Source organism: Hyla sarda, chromosome 4, assembly GCF_029499605.1.
Source record: "Hyla sarda isolate aHylSar1 chromosome 4, aHylSar1.hap1, whole genome shotgun sequence".
In the NCBI taxonomy this organism is placed as follows: Eukaryota; Metazoa; Chordata; class Amphibia; order Anura; family Hylidae; genus Hyla; species Hyla sarda.
The window spans coordinates 241,190,507-241,210,391 of NC_079192.1; the positions used below are offsets into that span (position 1 = coordinate 241,190,507).

General features: G+C 43.3%; 1 protein-coding gene across 3 annotated transcripts in view; it reads right to left on the minus strand.

Annotated features, from left to right (window-relative positions):
• KCND2 (potassium voltage-gated channel subfamily D member 2) overlaps positions 1-19,885 on the minus strand; it is a 462,503-nt gene that overhangs the window by 43,905 nt on the left and 398,713 nt on the right. For 2 of the 3 annotated variants that reach the window (XM_056573830.1, XM_056573829.1), the window contains exon 5: positions 16,772-16,831. The exons of the other annotated variant lie outside the window; for it this stretch is intronic. In XM_056573830.1, coding sequence (XP_056429805.1) covers positions 16,772-16,831 — 60 coding nt within the window. The remainder of the gene's footprint in view (positions 1-16,771; positions 16,832-19,885) is intronic. 3 annotated transcript variants of the gene reach the window in all.

Here is a 19,885-nt window from a genome sequence, read left to right on the forward strand (position 1 = left end):
TGATTGGTGTTTATGGCACGCAGGTTTCTGTATGTGTGCAAGGTTGGAGTGTCCGGAAGAGGATAGGAGTTACTGATAGAGAAAGAGAGAAGGTTGTGGTCAGAGAGCTCAAAAGGAGAATTAGTGAATTTAGAGACAGAGCAAAGTCTAGAGAAGATCAAGTCCAGTGTATTCCCATCCTTGTGTGTGGGAGAGTCAGTAAGCTGTGAAAGGGCAAAGCAGGAGGTTAGAGACAGAAGCCGAGAGGCAGAAGAGGAGACTGGGGTATCAATGGGGATATTAAAATCACCCATGATGAGTGTAGGTGTTTCTGAGGAAAGAAAGTGAGGGAGCCAGGTGGCAAAATGATTCAGGAACATTTGGGGAGGACCAGGAGGACGATAGATGACTGCCACTCTGAGAGACAATGGGCGGAAGAGCCTGAGGGTGTGGACCTCAAAAGAGGGAAACGTGAGTGAGGGTAGTGGGGGGATGACTTGAAAAGTGCATTGTGGGGCTAGAAGCACCCCAACTCCTTCACCATGCCTGGTGTCAGATCTGGGGGTATGGGAAAAGTGAAGGTCACCATAAGATAAAGCAGCGAGAGAAGCAGTGTCAGAAGGTTGTATCCATGTTTCTGTGAGAGCCAGCAGATTAAGAGAATTAGTGAGAAATAAGTCATGAATCTGGGTGAGCTTATTGCACACAGATCGAGAGTTTAGAAGAGCGCAGTTAAAGTTTGTAGTGGTTCCGCAAGAGGCAGGTAGTGTAGAGCAAATATTAGTGAAAGGTGGGCCAGGGTTAGGAGCAATGTCCCCAGCAGCTAAAAGCAGAAGAAAGAAGAGGGAGAGCAGATGGCTGGGTGAAGTGATGGAGCGACTTCTGTGCTGTACCATGGAATGAGGTGACTTTGGGTGGTTTATGATGGTGAGCAGTGCATGCGAGCAATACATAGGTGAGGGAAGGAGACATGGACAGATGCATATAGAGTCCACCGGAGAAATCGGTGGGGGATAGAAGAGAAAATGTATCGCAATGATGTAAATAATAAGTGTGTGCATGTTTGGTATTTGTTTTTTTCCTGAAAAAGAGTGACTTATTTTTGCAGTTATAATGTTGAGTTAGTTACCTTTTGTACCTTCTGGTTCAATTCTGGTATAATTCTTGATATCACACTTAAGAGCACTTTAGATGGCAGTTTTAGATGGCTCCAGACCTATTGGCTCAAATATATAGTACTAGGCTGAGCCAGCAAATTGCCAGAGGATTGCAATCAGGTGTGAAAAGGGGTGGGGGAGCAATAGCATTTGGAGAATAAAGTTAAGAAAAAATAAACAGTTTGGGATCACTCAGGGGAAATGAGTTGTGATCAAACAAAATAGAAACACATACCAAATAACAGTAAGTATACATGACAATGCAATGATGGGGGTAGTTGTTCAAGATATATATATATATATATATATATATATATATATTTATATAGCCCACATTGTAGTTTCTGATAATGTGTGCATGTATAAAGTGCCTGTGTTATTTTAACAGTAGGGGCCATATAACTATGGCATTCAGCCAGCAATATTACTACCAATTATCTTTGGATCACCGCATTGTGACGCTCTGAAGAAGTACTCTGCTGCTGAACGGATCAAGCTGTTACTGTATGTAAAGGTGCAGATATGTAAAGCTTCTTAATGTACGACCCTGCGTATCATCTTATAAATATTTATCATAATTATGTTAAATATTTACCCAATAATGTAGAGCAGGTAGAGAAGTTCATGATTCAGCAACACTTTTCAGCCAGATTTATGTAAAGTACTTCTAGAGTAATTACCTGAGAACTTGTAGTTCTTGTTTCTAGAATCTAGCTAAAGAGAAACTCTGTTTACCTGCTACCCCTATATGCAATTCACAATAAAAGGATTATATATATATATATATATATATGTATATATAGTCAAAGTACTTAAATATTGTTATTATACTTTCTAATATTATACTTTCTAATAAAGACAAATCACAGTACACAACGTAGTAAATTCTTTTTCACTGGTAAGGTAGTTAAAGGGGTACTCCACTGCCCCAGCGCTTGGAACATTTGGTTCCGAACACTGGGTGCGAGCTGCAGGGGTCGTGATGTCATGGCCACACCCCTTGTGATGTCTCACCTCGCCCCCTCAATGCAAGTTTATGTAAGGGGGCGTGGCGGCTCCCCTTGTCCACCAACGGCGACCCCGCGATGCGATAGTGGGATCCAGTTGGTTGCCATGGCAGCAGGAGGCCAGCTGATGGCCTCCTGTCTGCCTAGTGTGGCAGCCTGTGAGGGCCAGCCACAGCTGGATCGCACAGGTGGTTAGTCAGTTTAGTACTGACAGTTATACTGTGCTTCAGTACAGATGTACTGTAACATAGTATAACCTGAAAAAAGCAAAAAGTAAGGCCGTCCAGGCATGCTGAGAGTTGTAGTTTTGCAACAGCTGGAGGCACCCTGGTTGGGAAACACTGGGTTAGGCCATAAGGGGTACTGTGGGTAAGGAAAATGTACCCCACAACCCCAACCTTTTCCCCAATTAAAATGTTATCCCCTATTCTTTGGATAAGGGATACATTTTCCTAACCTGAGGCACCCCTTTAAGGATGCAGTAATTAGGTAGGAAGTTGGGTGGGGTGGATAGGAATGTGGGGCCTGGGGGGGGGGGGGGTTATTGGGGTAGGCAGGTGTGGGGGGGGGGGGGGTTACCTCTATGGTGGCACTGTCAGGTTTTATTGGGGTAGGCAGGTGGGGGGGTACGTGGGGGGATGCCAGTGGGGGGGTTACCTGTATGGCGGCACTAGCAGGAGGCCTGGTGCTGCGACACTGTGCAGCAGCACAGGAAGCCCGACAAGCGGCATCGCAGGAACAGGATGTGTCAGATGAGGTCTGCGCGCTCCTCTCTGCCAGCACCACGTCACCACTGATGTCACGTCTCACACTACTCCCAGGCAGCCACTGTGGTACTCTCAGGTCGCAGGCTGCCTGGGAGGTAACAAAGAGCAAAAAGGGGGAGCGCATTTGTGCCCCCTTTGCAGAGGTGCCACTTCACGATTGGTCAATCCGGAAAACCGATCAATCACCTAGCCTGCTGGGGGCTGATCGGGGCAGCGATCGGTGAAGTCAGGGGTCCCTTACCTGTCCATCTGGGCAGGCGGGGATCCCTGACATCGGTTTCGAGGGTCCCTGTCAATGGCGGTGTCGTCTGAAGGACCCTGGGGGCGGCAGCAGCGGGTTCAGTGGCAGCAGATGGATACAGCAGGAGGTGAGTTGTCTGCCTCCTGCTGTTGCTTAGAAACAACTTTCAGCATGTACAGTCAAAGGTCATGCTGGGAGTTGTAGTTTTGCAACAGCTGGTGGCACAACTACAACTCCCAGCATGCGCTTTGGCTGCCTGTGCATGCTGGGAGTTGCAGTTATGAAACTGCTGGAGGCACATTTTTTCTATGAAAAAGTGTACCTCCAGCTGTTGCATAACTACAAATGCCAGCATGCACGGACATGCCCTTCAGCTGTCAATGCATGCTAAGAATTGTAGTTTTGCAACAGCTGAAGGCACACTGGTTGTCAAACACAGAGTATGTTACCTGACTCAGTGTTTCGCAACCAGTGTGTCTCCAGCTGTTGCATAACTACAACTCCCATCATGTATGGTCTGTCAGTGCATGCTGAGAGTTGTAGTTTTGCAACAGCTGGAGGTTTACACCCCCCTCCCCATGTGAATGTACAGGGTACATTCACACGGGTAGGGGTTTACAGTTTGTTTCCTGCAGCAGGCTTGAGATGTGGCAAATTTTCCACTGAAGCTAAACCTCCCAGAAGGAACCTCGCTGTAAACCCCCGCACATGTAATTGTACCCTAAAAACACTACTCTATACTACACTACACAAAATAAAGTGTAAAACATTATGTATTCATATACCCCTACACAGTTATCCCCCCCCCCCCCAATACAAATGAAAAACATCTCGTACGGCAGTGTTTCCAAAATGGAGCCTCCAGCTGTTGAAAAACAACAACTCCCAGTATTGCCGGACAGCCACTGACTGTCAAAGCATGCTGAGAGTTTTGCAACAGCTGGAGGCACCTTGTTTAGGAAACACTGCTGTAGGGTATTTTAGTGGTGGAGGCAAGTGTAATGCTTGCATTCGGGTCCGCCCTTACACAAATGCCTAATTTAGGCCTCAAATGTGCATGGTGCTCTCTCATGGACCCTCTCTACCAGCACAAAATGGGGGCCTTTTTCACACCCACTGAGAGGGAGGACAAACAGACCTACTACAGAGACATCCTATGTAGTCAGTTGCCTGATGCCTATCGGCGCCATCCTCCATCCTCTCGCAGGTCTGAATCAGGGGGCCCCCTGCACTCACCTTCCACTGCCATGGCTGCTGGGGAGGGGTGGGGTGGCAGGAGCAGTACCAGCTCCCTCAGCAGCAGCCTGAGTCTACAGTCACTGATGAGTAGCTTTCTTCACCTGCATAGTGAAGCAACTCATCAGCAGCAGGTAGACCTGGAGCAGGACCTGAACCAGCAGGTGGTGGCATACCTTGACATGCCCATGCCAACACACCTTGAAGATTTGCTGGACTTCTGGGCAGCCAAACTTGATTTGTGGCCACAACTAGCAGAGTTTACCTTGGAAAAGCTGTCCTGCCCGCCCAGTAGTGTGCCATCAGAGCAGTGTTTAGTGCGGCAAGGGCCATAGTAACCCCAAGGAGAACTCGTCTGTCCACGAAAAATGTGGAGAGACTGACCTTAGTGAAGATGAATCAGGCATAGATAAGCCAGGATTTCCACCCACCAATGCCTGATGCATGAGAGTAGTTTGACCATGGTGCTACACCAACACTTCACAAATATGGATAGTGCCAAACAGATGTAAGGCGCTGCTCCACAGTTACAAACATTCCTCTGCATCAGACCTTTTTTCACCTACCTTCGTCACCGGGTACTGGTATTGCCACCCACCGCACCACTCTGTCACTGGGTCACTATCAGGACTCCTGATGCTGCTTCAGCCAACTCCAGGCTGTCTCATTCAGCCACTATATCATCTCCTCATGCTTCAGCCAACTCCAGGCTGTGCCATTCCGCCACTATATTGTCTCCTCATACTTCAGCCACCACCGGGCTGTGTCATTCGGCCAGTATATGGTTTACAGATGCTTCAGCCACCTCCAGGCTGAGCCATTCATCCAATATATGCACCCCTCTAAAGGGGTATTCCACTGCTCAGCGTTTGGAACAAACTGTTCCGAATGCTGGAGCCGGCGCAGGTAGCTTGTGACTTAATAGCCCAGGCCCCCTCATGATGTCACGCCCCCTGTATGCAAATCTATAGGAAGGGCATGACTGATGTCACACCCTCTCCCATAGACTTACACTGAGGGGACGGGGCGTGACATCATGAGGTGGCCGGGGGTATTACGTCACAAGCTCCCGGTGCCGGCTCCAACGTTCGGAACAGTTTGTTCCAAATGCTGAGCAGCGGAGTACCCCTTTAACCCCTTAAGGACCAAGCACGTATGAGTACGTCCCTGCGCCCTGGGTCTGAAGGACCAGGCACGCACTCATACGTCCGTAGGAATTTCGCATCCTGCCACGCACAGGGTAGGTTGCGAAACCGGACGCCTGCTGAAATCGTTCAGCAGGCGTCCCGGGACCACCACATGTTGGCGAAATCGCGCGGGCGATCTGCGGTGATTCCGGTCATTCGGGTCAGTGGTGACCCGATGACCCGGAACTAGATGGTGATCGGCAGTGTACGATACACCGCCAATCACATGCCGTTGCTGGGGAGAGGTGACAATACTATCACCTTCCCAGCAATGCTGCTATTGGCCGGCGATCGTCCAGCCAATAGCAGTGCGGCAGAGGAGGGGTTAACGGTCCCTTCCCGCTGCTGCACCCGCACTCTGTGTTCAGTCAGCGGGTGCAGCAGTGAGGAGAATACCGTGGATCCCCCCTCGGAGCTCCGGAGCCCCCTCAGGAGCCTTAGAATAGGGACAGCGGATTGCAGGGACAGGTAGGGGTTAATAAAGTTGAAAAAGTAAAAAAAAAATTGTCCCCCCCGACCCCCTAATAGGTCCCCAAGGGTCCTATTAGGGTCTGATCCCTGACCCCGAGTCCTATTAGGGGTTCAGGGAGCTGTGTGCGCCAACCGGTTTTTTTTTTTTACCGCAGATTTTTTTTCCCTCTGACCCCCTAATAGGGTCCTATTAGTGTCTGATCCCTTATCCCGGGTCCTATTAGGGGTTCAGGGAGCTGCATGCGCCACCCCTCTTTTTTTTTGGCCGCAGCTTTTTTTTTTCCATTACTGTTATACACTTTTTACACCAAGCACCACACAGTACATACTTCCCCGCCACCCCCGCACACATGGGAAACCCACATTTTAGTGATTTTTTTTTTTTAACATATGCAAAAGTCGTGAAACCCCTGTGGGGTATAAAGGCTCACTTTATTGCTTGTTACGTTCCTCAAGGGGTCTAGTTTCCAAAATGGTATGCCATGTGTTTTTTTTTGCTGTTCTGGTACCATAGGGGCTTCCTAAATGCGACATGCCCCCGACCAAAATTTGCTCTCATAAAGCCAAATATGACTCCTTCTCTTCTGAGCATTGTAGTTCGCCCGTAGTGCACTTCAGGTCAACTTATGGGGTACCTCCATACTCAGAAGAGATGGGGTTACAAATTTTTCTGCTATTAACCCTTGCAAAAATGTGAAATTTGGGGGGAAACACACATTTTAGTGAAAACATTTTCATATTTTTTTTTACATATGCAAAAGTCGTGAAACACCTGTGGGGTATTAAGGCTCACTTTATTCCTTGTTACGTTCCTCAAGGGGTCTAGTTTCCAAAATGGTATGCCATGTGTTTTTTTTTTGCTGTTCTGGCACCATAGGGGCTTCCTAAATGCAACAAGCCCCCAAAAACCATTTCAGAAAAACTTACTCTCCAAAATCCCCTTGTCGCTCCTTCACTTCTGAGCCCTCTACTGCGCCCGCCAAACAATTTACATAGACATATGAGGTATGTGCTTACTCGAGAGAAATTGGGCTACAAATATTAGTATAAATTTTCTCCTTTTACCCCTTGTAAAAGTTAAATAATTGGGTCTACAAGAACATGCGAGTGTAAAAAATTAAGATTGTGAATTTTCTTCTTCACTTTGCTGCTATTCCTGTGAAACGCCTAAAGGGTTAAAACGCTGACTGAATGTCATTTTGAATACTTTGTGGGTGCAGTTTTTATAATGGGGTCATTTGTGTGGTATTTCTAAGACAAAGACCCTACAAATCCACTTCAAACCTGAACTGGTCCCTGAAAAATTGTGAGTTTGGAAATTTTGTGAAAAATTGGAAAATTGCTGCTGAACTTTGAAGCCCTCTGGTGTCTTCCAAAAGTAAAAACTTGTCAATTTTATGATGCAAACATAAAGTAGACATATTGTATATGTGAATAAAAAAAATTATTTGGAATATCCATTTTCCTTACAAGCAGAGAGCTTCAAAGTTAGAAAAATGCTAAATTTTCAATTTTTTCATCATATTTTGGAATTTTTCACTAAGAAATGATGCAAGTATCGACAAAATTTTACCAATAACATAAAGTAGAATATGTCACGAAAAAACTCTCTCGGAATCAGAATGTTAGGTAAAAGCATCCCAGAGTTATTAAAGTTTAAAGTGACATTGGTCAGATGTTCAAAAAACGCTCTGGTCCTAAGGTGTAAAATGGCCTGGTCCTTAAGGGGTTAAGCTTCAGTTTCAGTTATAGTTCTTTCAAGTCTGACCACAGTGCTCTCTGCTGACACCTCTGTCCATGTCAGGAACTGTCCAGAGCAGGAGAGGTTTGCTTTGGGGTTTGCATCAACTCTGGACAGTTCCTGACACAGACAGAGGTGGCAGCAGAGACCACAGTGGTCAGACTAGAAAGAACTACACAGCTGATAAGTACTATATAAGGCTTAAGATTTTTTAAAATACAACATTTACAAATCTTTTTTTTTTTTTTTTTTTTTAATCAACTGGTTAAACAGACTTGTAAATTACTTCTATTAAAAATCTTAATCCTTCCAGTACTTATTAGCTGCTAAATACTACAGAGAAAATGATTTTCTTTTTGGAACACAGAGCTCTCTGCTGACATCACGAGCAAAGTGCTCTCTGCTGACATCTCTGTCCATTTTAAGAACTGTCCAGAGCAGCATATGTTTTCTATAGGGATTTTCTTTTACACTGGACAGTTCCTAAAATGGACAGAGATGTCAGCAGAGAGCACTGTGTTCCAAAAGGAAAATAATTTCCTCTGTAGCATTCAGCAGCTAATAAGTACTGGAAGGATTGAGATTTTTAAATAGAAGTAATTTACAAGTCTGTTCAACTTTTTGGCACCAGTTGATTTAAAAAAAAGGTTTCCACCGAAGTACCCCTTTAACTTTCTGGCACCGGAGGATTTGAAAACATTTGTTTTTCACCAAAGTACCCCTTTAAATTTAGAAATACTATGTCTCTGGCCTAGGTCACGTCTAATAACATAACAGAATAAATAACAAATATACGTTGTAAAGGTAATGCATCACGTAAATGTTTTTTTTATGGATTTGAGCCAGATACTAAAAACATGTTTTTTTTTTCTAATTTGTTTGGTCATTCTACATGCTGATTTGTGATCAACAACCATTGTGTGTATCCTGTTAGCTCTCTACATTTCACTGTACTCCAGTCTTTCAAGATTAGAAAGGCACTGCGGGTAAGTAAGTTTAAGGCCTGATGGCCAGAATGAAAACTGCAAGATTTCATGATTATTTTATAATATAGATAGTAAAATAAAAAAGTAGAAAAAACATCACAAAAAATATGTTAATCATATAAACACAGACAATAGATAATTTTCCGTTGACACATCCCCTTTAAACATACCATTTGCCAGTTTGTGTCGTATGTTTTGCATCTGCTTCATACTTATTCATTATTTATCTATTGAATGAATCTTGCTGTATAATTATTATGACGTGATAAACATATGCTGTAATATCCTCTTGATAGCTGTATACTCTACTAAATGTTTAATAAATACTTGTGTGTGTCATAACTCTGCATGTTTAGGTCTTCGAGGTTTCACTCTGACGCATTGCCTGCCAACTAAAGCATGCAAAGCTCTCCCACCATTACACAGGGGATGGTCAGGCAGGGCAGGTGGGGAGGATGACTAAAGATTCTCCTTTCCCTTGCCCTCTCCTGCTTGTGTTGTGGTCATTTAGAGCTTATTAAGGGCTTGTTTGGGATGTAAAGAAGTGGTAGAAGAAGTCTCTGGAGAAGCTTCATCCTCAGTTCATCATGGCTCCCTCTACACTGTTAACGTGTGAAAGCTATACAGGAAAGGTAATGACCGAATGTGTGTAAAATATGTGGAAGTAACGTGGTTGTGTATGAATATATGTGTTTTGTGTGCGCATATGTATGTATTGAGGTATGAGTGAGTAATCTTTGTATGTGTGTATTGTAACGCTAAAGGTTGGCAGCTGTCAGCATGTATTGCATCCCACTGCCTACCTTGGCCGAACTACTCGCATGGCTTCTCCTCCTCCTCACTGCAGTCTCCCGACTTTTCCCTCTGCACTCTCTCAGACAGTGACAGTGTCTGGTGCATCCAGTAGGGGTGGCACAAACTCTGCCTCTTTAACCTGTTGGGGATCTGTATGTCATAGCGAATCGGGCCCGGCCTCTAACAACGGCCAGGACCCGTGGCTAATAGTGATCGCGGTGCCGCGTGCTATCAACCCTTTAGACCCGGCGTTCAAAGTTGATCGCAGCGTCTAAAGTGAAACTAAACTGCTGCCGTTTAGCTCAGGGGGCTGTTTAGGATGCGTGGCGAAATTGTGGCATCCCGAATGGCTGTAGGACGGAGGGTCCCCTACCTGCCTCCTGGTGTCCGATCGCCGAATGACTGCTCAGTGCCTGAGATCCAAGCATGAGCAGTCAAGCGGCAGTATCATTGATCCTATGGGATAACAAAGATCAATGTAAAAGATCAGTGTGTGCAGTGTTATAGGTCCCTGTGGAGGCTAAAACATTGCAAAAAAAAAGTGGAAAAAAAAGTTAATAAAGATCATTTAACCCCTTCCCTAATAAAAGTTTGAATCACCCCCCCCCTTTTCCCATAAAAAAAAAAAAAAAACTGTGTAAATAAAACTAAACATATGTGGTATCGCTGCATGCGGAAATGTCCGAATTATAAAAATATATTGTTAATTAAACCGTATCGTCAATGGTGTACGTGCAAAAAAATGAATAAAAAGCTATCAAAAAGTCCGATCAATACAAAAAATTGTACCACTAAAAACTTCAGATCATGGCGCAAAAATACGCGGAAAAATAAAAAAGTTATAGGGGTCAGAAGATGACAATTTTAAACTTATAAATTTTCCTGCATGTAGTTATCATTTTTTTCCAGAAGTACGACAAATTCAAACCTATATAAGTAGATTATCATTTTAATCATATGGACCTACAGAATAAAGATAAGGTGTAATTTTTACCGTAAAATGTACTGCCTAGAAACGGAAGCCCCCAAAAATTACAAAATGGCGTTTTTTCTTCAATTCTGTCGCACAATGATTTGTTTTTCCATTTCGCTGTAGATTTTTGGGTAAAACAACTGATGTCATTACAAAGTAGAATTGGTGGCGGAAAAAATAAGCCATCATATAGATTTTTAGGTGCAAAAGTGAAAGGGTTATGATTTTTAAAATGTAAGGAGGAAAAAACAAAAGTGCAAAAACTGAAAAACCCTCCGTCCCCAAGGGGTTAAGGGTCCATATGTGCCTCTGATTCGGCTTCCCCTCCATCCCTGACTGGTGTCACCTATTTCAGGACTCTCCATCTTTCTTGCCTGAACAATATTGTAGTTTCTGCAAGCAAAGGTGTTATCTGCTATGTCCATGCATTCCAGTTTCCTGACGTGTGCCTGTTCCTGATTTTGTCGCTGCCTAATCCCTCTGCTTCTGTTTAGCCTCTCCAGTGAGTTATCTTGGACAGTTTGACTATGTCTCTCTCTGCCAGCAAGATTGTTCCATCTAGCTGGACCTGAGCTATTCAGCTACTGTTTTAACAGCCCCTGCTCTGCTAAATCACCTGTCCTGCTACGTCTGAATTGGCCTGCTGTGTTCTTACATCTCCATTGTCGGCTTATCTCACCTGCCTGTATCCCTGGTGCTTGAGTCCGGGGCGTTCTGGCCTGCTCGGCTAGCTGCCACTTACCAGGACCACTATTGTTGCAGTGACCTGGTGTTCCCCTGCAGCTAAGAACAGCTTCCGCATCCTGGAGTGGGATAAAGTGTGAAAACCAGGGGAACACTTAGACCATGTCCACAAGGCAGAATTTTCCTGCCGGATTCAGCATTGTAAGATTGTCTTTATGTTTCTTTAGGTAAACTTCTCCAAAATCCTAATAATGCTATGGGTGACCCCCCCAGCTGCCAATAAACTTGTGTGTGGTCTTGTTATTCACAATATATCTGCTGTAATTTTAAAGCATTATTGTGATTTAAAAAATAAAAAATAAATGATGACTTTGACATGTTGACATTTTGACACAAAAACCATGTCAAACAATTTGATTAGTTGAGGTCTTAGTGTTGAAACCCTCTGTGATTTCTAGCTATACAGTGAAGAAGTACCAAAGCACCTATAAGATTGATGTGGGGATGGGGCTCCCCCTGCCCCCCATTGTCGACCCCGCAATGCAATCGTGGGGTCCTGATGGTTGCCATGGCAGCAGGAGGCCGGCTAAAGGCTTCCTGTCTGCCAAGAATGCACAGAAAAAAGCAAAAAGAAAGGGATACGCTCCCCTAGTGTAATATGTCAAATGTAAAAATGCAGATAATAGTTACCAAGTAGGGTTGCGCTAAGAGCACAACATCTCAGAAGGTGTCAAATGTAATAGTAGCTTGGACCTGCAGCCGTGGCTCATCCAGTGTCAAGCTTCCAGGCACTGATCCAGCAGTAGAAATGGTGCGGACACACAATTATTGTCCTAAAATCAGATTTATTCGCACTACAGCAATGCGTTTCTGGTCTGTAACGGACCCTTCAGGCAAGGTGCCCCTGGAAGCTTGAATTTTGTCCACTTTCTGAGTGTCTGCCAAGAATGAAATCCTGTGAGGTCCAGCCATAGGGTACGTTCACACGAGCGGATCCCCAGTGCGTATTATGCTGCGGATCTGCCGCTGAAGTACCTCTGTATGCTGCCTTTACAGGTGCCTGATCGGAGCAGCAATCCACCGCTACAAGCAGACACACTGAAGCGATGTGCGAGTATACTGCGCATGCACATGGCAACTCGCACATCGCAGTGTGTCTGCTTGTAGCGGTGGATTGCTGCTCCAATCAGGCACCTGTAAAGGCAGCATACAGAGGTCCTTCAGCTGCAGATCTGCAACGTAATACACACTGGGGATCTGCTCATGTGAACGTACCCATAGGCTGGATCTCACAGGCTGAGTGCCAGGTGATACTGAGTATAGTATAGTATAACAAAAAAGTGAAAAGTGTAAGAATAAAAGGTTTTTCAATAAATAAATTGCAAAAAAATTTTAATAATTTTTTTTTTATTTTTTTATTAATACCCCTTTTCCAATAAAGCCCTGTATAATCACAAAAACAAAAACCTATACATCATAGGTATTGCCATGTTCGTAGTGACTTGTACAAAATGATAATGTTATTTATCCTGCACGATAAACACTGTAAGAAAAACAACAAAAACGGGCGAGAATCACTCATTTTGACCCAAAGCGTAGAATAAATATTATCAAAAGGTAGCATGTGTCGAAAAAATGGTATCAATAAAACATACAACTTGTCCCACAAAAAAACAAGCCCTCACACAAAGCAGTCAAACAAAAATAAAAAATAAATATGTCTGTCGGAACATGGCACCACAAAACAAAAAAAGGATTTTGTTATGAAAAGGAAAACTAACATATAAGCTTTATGAATTTGGTATCACTATAATTGTACTAACCTGCAGAATAAAGATAACAATTTTCACTGCAAAAATTTTTCACATTATTTTGTAGATTTTCACAAAAATGTAGCATGTATAAACAAAAATTTCAGAATCACTTTGCTCAGTAAAACATTTTAAAGCTTTTACCACATAAAGAGACACATGACAGAATGGAAAAGTTGGGCTTGGTCATTAAGGTAAAAGCAGGTGGTGTCCTTAAAGGGATACTCCACCCCTAGACATTTTATCCCCTATCCAAAGGATAGGGGATAAGATGTCAGATTGCCGCGGTCCCGCTGCTGGGGACCCCCGGGATTGCCGCTGCAGCACCCCGCTGTCATTACTGCACAGAGCGAGTTCGCTCTGCACGTAATGACGGGCGATACAGGGGCTGGAGCATTGTTACGTCACGGCTCCGCCCCTCGTGATGTCACGGCCCGCCCCTTTCGATACAAGTCTATGGGAGGGGGCGTGGCGGTCGTCACGCCCCTGCCATAGACTTGTATTTAGGGGGCGGGCCGTGATGTCATGAGGGGTGGAGCCATGACATCACTCTGCTCCGTCCCTTGTATCGCCCGTCATTAAGCACAGAGCGAACACGCTCTGTGCAGTAATGACAGCGGGGTGCCGCAGCGGCAATCCCGGGGGTCCCCAGCAGCGGGACCGCGGCGATCTGACATCTTATCCCCTATCCTTTGGATAGGGGATAAGATGTCTAGGGGCAGAGTACCCCTTTAAGGGGTTAAAATAGCACCAGTTTTCAGTCCTCACTGTCCGTTTCATACAACAACACTTCCATTAGTGTTTGCAGCAATCATATGTATTTATCTTTCTTCTTTACATGGTTAGGTTTTTAGGTCATTATTTATATAGTTTAAATTACAGTTGGCAGAAAACAAAATTAGGTAAAGATTAAAAAGTTACAATAAAATATCTAACTATGTATAAGAATTGCATCTTGCTTTTTAAGATCAACATGTTATATGCAACAAAGGAAGATAAAAAAAATGTCCCAAATAAAAACACAATTGTCCCAAGTTCATAAGGATATGTATAGAACAATAATCCTAAAAATTCTTGCATTTGCAGATTTAGTATTTAAAGACATATAAACAAAATAAGGATAGAAAAAAAATCTCAATCTAAGGTTCCTTACCAATTATAACATATATACATATATAGAGTGGAAGCAGAGTGCAAATTGTATTGCCGTATGGGCATTAGTTAAAAAGAGTCCTATTGTCCTGTGGGTCAGGAGTTATCTGTGCCACCCACATGCCCACCTGTGATAAAAGTCAGACCTGGACTGCTGGTTAGAAGCAACGTATAGATACCAGCATTTAAAGCACCACTGTTTGATGACATTGGCGCTTTAATAAGCACACACTTTAGTAATAACAATGTCACATTTCAGTCTTTCTCAAGCCCTGTTTACTTTCCTTGTACATGTATTTGTTATATGTCCTTGACTAGATCCATCTGAAGTCGTGTTCATTGTGCCTATAGTGAATTACATTTCTTTCAGCCAATTTTGATTATTTTTTTACATCCATTACATTAGCCAAATTTAAAGCGCTCCTCTAATGGTTCTAAATATTCCTACCCTGTCTCCACAGCACTTGTGTCCAGCATGAGACCCAGTGTAATGTGATTCTATGGCCCTAGGTCTCGCACTGGAAAAATGTGCTATACAGCATAAAGCTCTTTCTCATAACACATAGTTATATACAGAGGGGGAAACAGCGCCCTCTTCAGGGATTAAGACACACACGTCATTTTGAATAATCCTTAAACATTCAGGGGTAGGTTGGTACAATGTTCACAAGACTCACCTTTAGAAAGCGGATTAGGACAAATATGGACATTCAAGGAATTGGCGCATGAAAGTACAGCTGTCCAGATTACCATAATGGAAGATTTATTGAAATTTTATAGCTTTGTAATTTCATGACATGGGCTGAATTATTTAGTGTACAGTTTGTGGCAACAATATTGAGGTACTGACACACGGACAAGGAAAGTAAACTAACAAGTCACACAAGAAGACAAAATAAGGGCTTAGAAAACACTAAAACACCATTCTTATTACACAAATCTGTTATATAGATAAAATGAATGATTTGATGTTATCCAGTTTTGTTGCCATTGTATGGACATTATTACATTATGCCATACGGAGCATTATTTATGAAACCGTTAAAGGGGTAGTCCAGTGCTGAAAAACGTATCCCCCATCCTAAGGATAGGGGATACGTTTCAGATCGCGGGGGGGGTCCAACTGCTGTACGGGACCCTGGCAGCCGCCACTTCATGCGCTTGTCAAAACGCCCCCTCAATACGAATCTATGGCAGAGCTGGAGCGCTGCCTTCGGCAATCTCTGGCTCTGCCATAGTGTTGTATTGAGAGGGCGTGTCCGCCGCTGCTTTGTGCGGTGGTCGACAGCCACTATCTGGCCAGCGAGCCGGGGCCCCGTACAGGAGATCGTGGGGGCACGGGTGGTCGGCCCCTCAGCGATCTGAAACTTACCCCTATCCTTAGGATAGGGATTAAGTTTCTCAGCACTGGACTACTCCTTAAAGACAAAATGAAGCCAGTGAATCTCTGAAGAAATATTACAATGGTCTGTATTAGCTTTTGTCTTCTATGAATTCAGTGATTTTTCTTCAATCGAAATACTTAACATTTATTATATGGCCAACTTGAAAAATGTATTAAAGCTCTCTGTGATGATATGACATGATCTGCAGTTTTTTCTATAAAAGCCTATAAGTGATTTTGGTGGTTTATAGCTCGCCATACACATAAGATAACTGTTAGTCCAATACTAATCTATTTTTTCTGTCTTTACTAAAAATGTGCATTATTGGGTCGGTTAAAGGGGTATACTCCACCCCTAGACATCACGGGGGTCCCGCCGCTGGGGACCCCCGCAATATAGCACGCAGCACCCACCTGTTACTGCTCCGGAAGCACTGGAGGGTCTGGCTCCCGACCACAGGAATGGAAGATTGTGATGTCATGACTCCGCCCCCATGTGATGTCACTCCCCGCCACCTCAATGCAAGTCTATGGGAGGGGGCGTGACATCCATCACGCCCCCTCCCATAGACTTGCATTGAGGGGACGGGGCGTGGCATTACACGGGGGCGGAGTCATGACAACAATCTTCCGTTCCTGTGGTCGGGAGCCAGACCCTCCAGTGCTTCCGGAGCAGTAACAGGTGGGTGCTGCGTGCTATATTGGGGGGGGTCCCGCCGCTGAGGATAGGGGATAGGGAATAAGATGTCTAGGGGTAGAGTACCCCTTTAAGTGTCCTTATTTATTTCAATAGGGAGGAAAAAAAAAAGGAGCATTTTGAAATCCAACATGCCTGACCCATCCTTTCTTTGACATCTGAGAGAAACCAGGAGGCACCCAATACACAGGAGATTGTTGGCTAATGTCACTGACATTTATGCTATATGTATGGCCAGCTTATATGTCCAGTACAAATGTATGTTAATGGTTTGTGATGTCAGATTGAATTCATTTCACAATACTGTGGTTACAGATTTAAGTGTGTACACATAATGGGACAACATTCACACACAGAAATATCTGATTTTTCAGATGTAGGGCACCTTCAGATTTATTCAGTTATCATTAAGGAAACAGAGTGACACATTATTACTAGAGTTGCATTAGATATGAAGGTGCGTCCTAAATCTTCCACAATCAGAAGAAACATTGAAATGGTACCTGAATTTTGGATGAAGGACTTAGTGGTAAGATGGACTCATCCACAATATGAGATAACCCCTACATGCAACATGATAATAGAAAAACAAGGGAAATGGAGATTATTTGGATGACAGAGACAGAGATGCATGAGACAGAAGCCATATTGTACCATTATATTTACCTGAAGAAAAGACATAGAAAATGAAAACATAATCCGAGAGACAATGACTTACACAGAAAATCACATTAAAGATTAGTCAGCTATCCCACATATACAGACACTATCTACTATCAATATTGTATTGTGTTTGCATTAGTAGAATCGTAGAATTAAGGAGTTTCTTCAATAATCTGAGTTTATATACAAATGGGTTATTAGGATTTCCTTAAATTCTGCGGTTAGGGTTAGGGGTTGGCTATTGAGCAGATCATAACATAAAGAGGAAAATAAACAGAAAGAGGGAGATTTATCAAAACCTGTCCAGAGGAAAAGTTGCTGAGTTGCCCATAGCAACCAATCAGATCGGTACTTTCATTTTTGAAAAGACCTCTGAAAAATTAAAAAAGCGATCTGATTGGTTGTTATGGGACACTCAGCAACTTTTCCTCTGGATAGGTTTTGATAAATCTGAAACCTGAAATGTTTCACATTTAAGGGACAGCAGTCATTTCATTCAACACCATTGTACAAAGGGCATGGCTTCCATTTATACAATTCTTTACATTGATCTTGCAACGCCAAGAAGGACAAGCCATAAGGTTATGCAAATCGAGGAAGCAACTGGGGTCACTAAGATCTGCTAGTAATAAACTATTCAATCTGTGGCAAGTAAGGGGCAAATGTGTCCAACCACATGAAACCTCAGAAATCAGTCAGTAAGGTTTGATTGTGCGAGGACTCTTATTTATCAGCGAACCAGTTATAGCCACTTATTACAATCTGAGGGGGCAGAATCCTTGAAATGAGAGACCTTGGTTCATCACTACAGCAGATCACTATGAATGTAGGCCAAGATGTCAGCAGTGTTTAACATTGCTTGTCATTAGTTAAGAGACCAATGACAAGCTAGAATGACAGGAAGCGGTACACAGAGGCTAACCATTGCATGGAGGGATTCAAAGATTAGAAGAATAGTGATCAATTTTGTACTACAATGGAAATTGGATGTCACATGCCAAATAGTGTCTACACAAACTATCAGAAGACACTTACACGACATTGGGCTACGAATCAGACTTTCAGCTACAAGTGTTCAATTGACTTCATGCCACTTATGGCAGTGTTTCTCAAGTGCGGTCCCAACAGGTCATGTTTTCTGGATTTCCTTAGTCTTTCACAGGTGATATAATTCTGGTCAGTGAATCAGGCATCACCAGGTATTTCAGCTGTGAAAGACTAAGGAAATCCTGAAAACATGACCTGTTGGGGGGACTTGAGAAACACTGACAGTCGAGACTATCTTCCTCTGGTATGAGTCCTGCCTTTGTATTGAAGGCAATGATAGCCAACAATTAGTCTGGTGATCACATGGGCAAAACCTTGATGAGGCCTTTGTGAGGAAACATCACACCAGTCCTACTGCCAGGATTATGGTGTATAGCGTAGGGTAGCCAGACCATTGCGGAATGTCTGCTGGAAATTCTGCAAAATTGAACATAACCTAAGGCTAAGTTTCCACTTGTTTTTTTTTTTCTGGCAGTTTTTGGACAATTGCTACTGCAGTTTTTAAGCAGAAGTGGATCCATAAGGGAGGAGAAGTGAAAGTCCTTCTTTTATATGTCCTATTCCTTTTGAATACACTTCTGGCTTTGGCTCAAAAACTGCAGTGGCCGATATCCAAAAACTGCCAGAAAGAAAACCAAGTGGAAATTTAGCCTCAAGGAGTTATCCAAGGTTAATAAAAACAAACAAAACATAGCTGCTCCCCCCCCCCCCCCCAAAAGCAGCACCACAACTGTCCTCAGGTTGTGTGTGGTATTACAATTTAGGTCTATTCACTTAAATTAAACTTAGCTGCAATAGCAAAAAAAACACTAAAGGCAAATGTGGCGCTGGAAGAAAGCTTGTATGATTTTCTAATCCTGGAAAACCTCTTTAAAAGATGGTTGTCTCAGCATAGACATCCTCACTAATTTGGCAGCTGCCATAGCAGATCATCTGATCACCAGGGTCTGGCTCCTGAGAACCCTACCATAAAGCAACTGCTGCAAACAGCTTCACCTGCAGAGGAAATGTAGTATTACATTCCAGCAATCAGGTACTTTTCTAGTCCACCAGACCAAAAGATACTACCTGTTAGGGGCTTTATAGAGGGAGCTGAGGAACGGGCTCTCTATCACCCAAGTGCAAGAAAATGTACAAACATGTCACACTAAAAAACGTTCACGAGGGTTATAGAGGGAGGTTCCAAGTGGGAAACCCTAATAGGTCATATGGACAGGGGTTGTCCTGCTGTTACTATTTATGTTGTATTGTTATCCAGATTTTTTTTTTATTTGTATATTAGTTATAACCTTGGTGCAGACACCCTATAGGTAAGGCAGTATGAAAGAGGACCCTGCCTGCTCCTGACATACAGTATCTGTTTTCGTGAATAATTGTATTCCCTCTGAAATAACAATTCTGGAACATCTTGACACCTAGAAATGTGTGAATACATTGATAACAGAATGTTTCCAGTTGGTGGTATGCTCCTGCACACTGTCCATACTATGAAGAGACATATTCCATTTGACAAAGGAGATTGGTAACGCATAGTTGTCAATTTATTCCTACACTCTGAGGAGGAATAGGGGTGGAACAGCACAACGCAAAGCTACAATGCACAGGGAAAGTGTTCAGACCCCTTTACTTTTTCACAACTTTAAAGTAGAAAATTAATTGTGCCAAAAATTCAAGTTTTCCCCCCTTAACATGCACTCAATGACAATGTTAGTTTTTTTTCTTCAAATGCAGCCTGAAGACTTTCCGAGTGCATTATTAAAAAATATACCTCAGATTTGTTATTTCTTGAGGAAGACAAATATTTGCTAAATCAGACTAAATGCACAAGGTCCTCTTTAAAGGGGTACTCCGGTGGAAAACTTTTTTTTTTAATGGATTGGTGCCAGAAAGTTAAACAGATTTGTAAA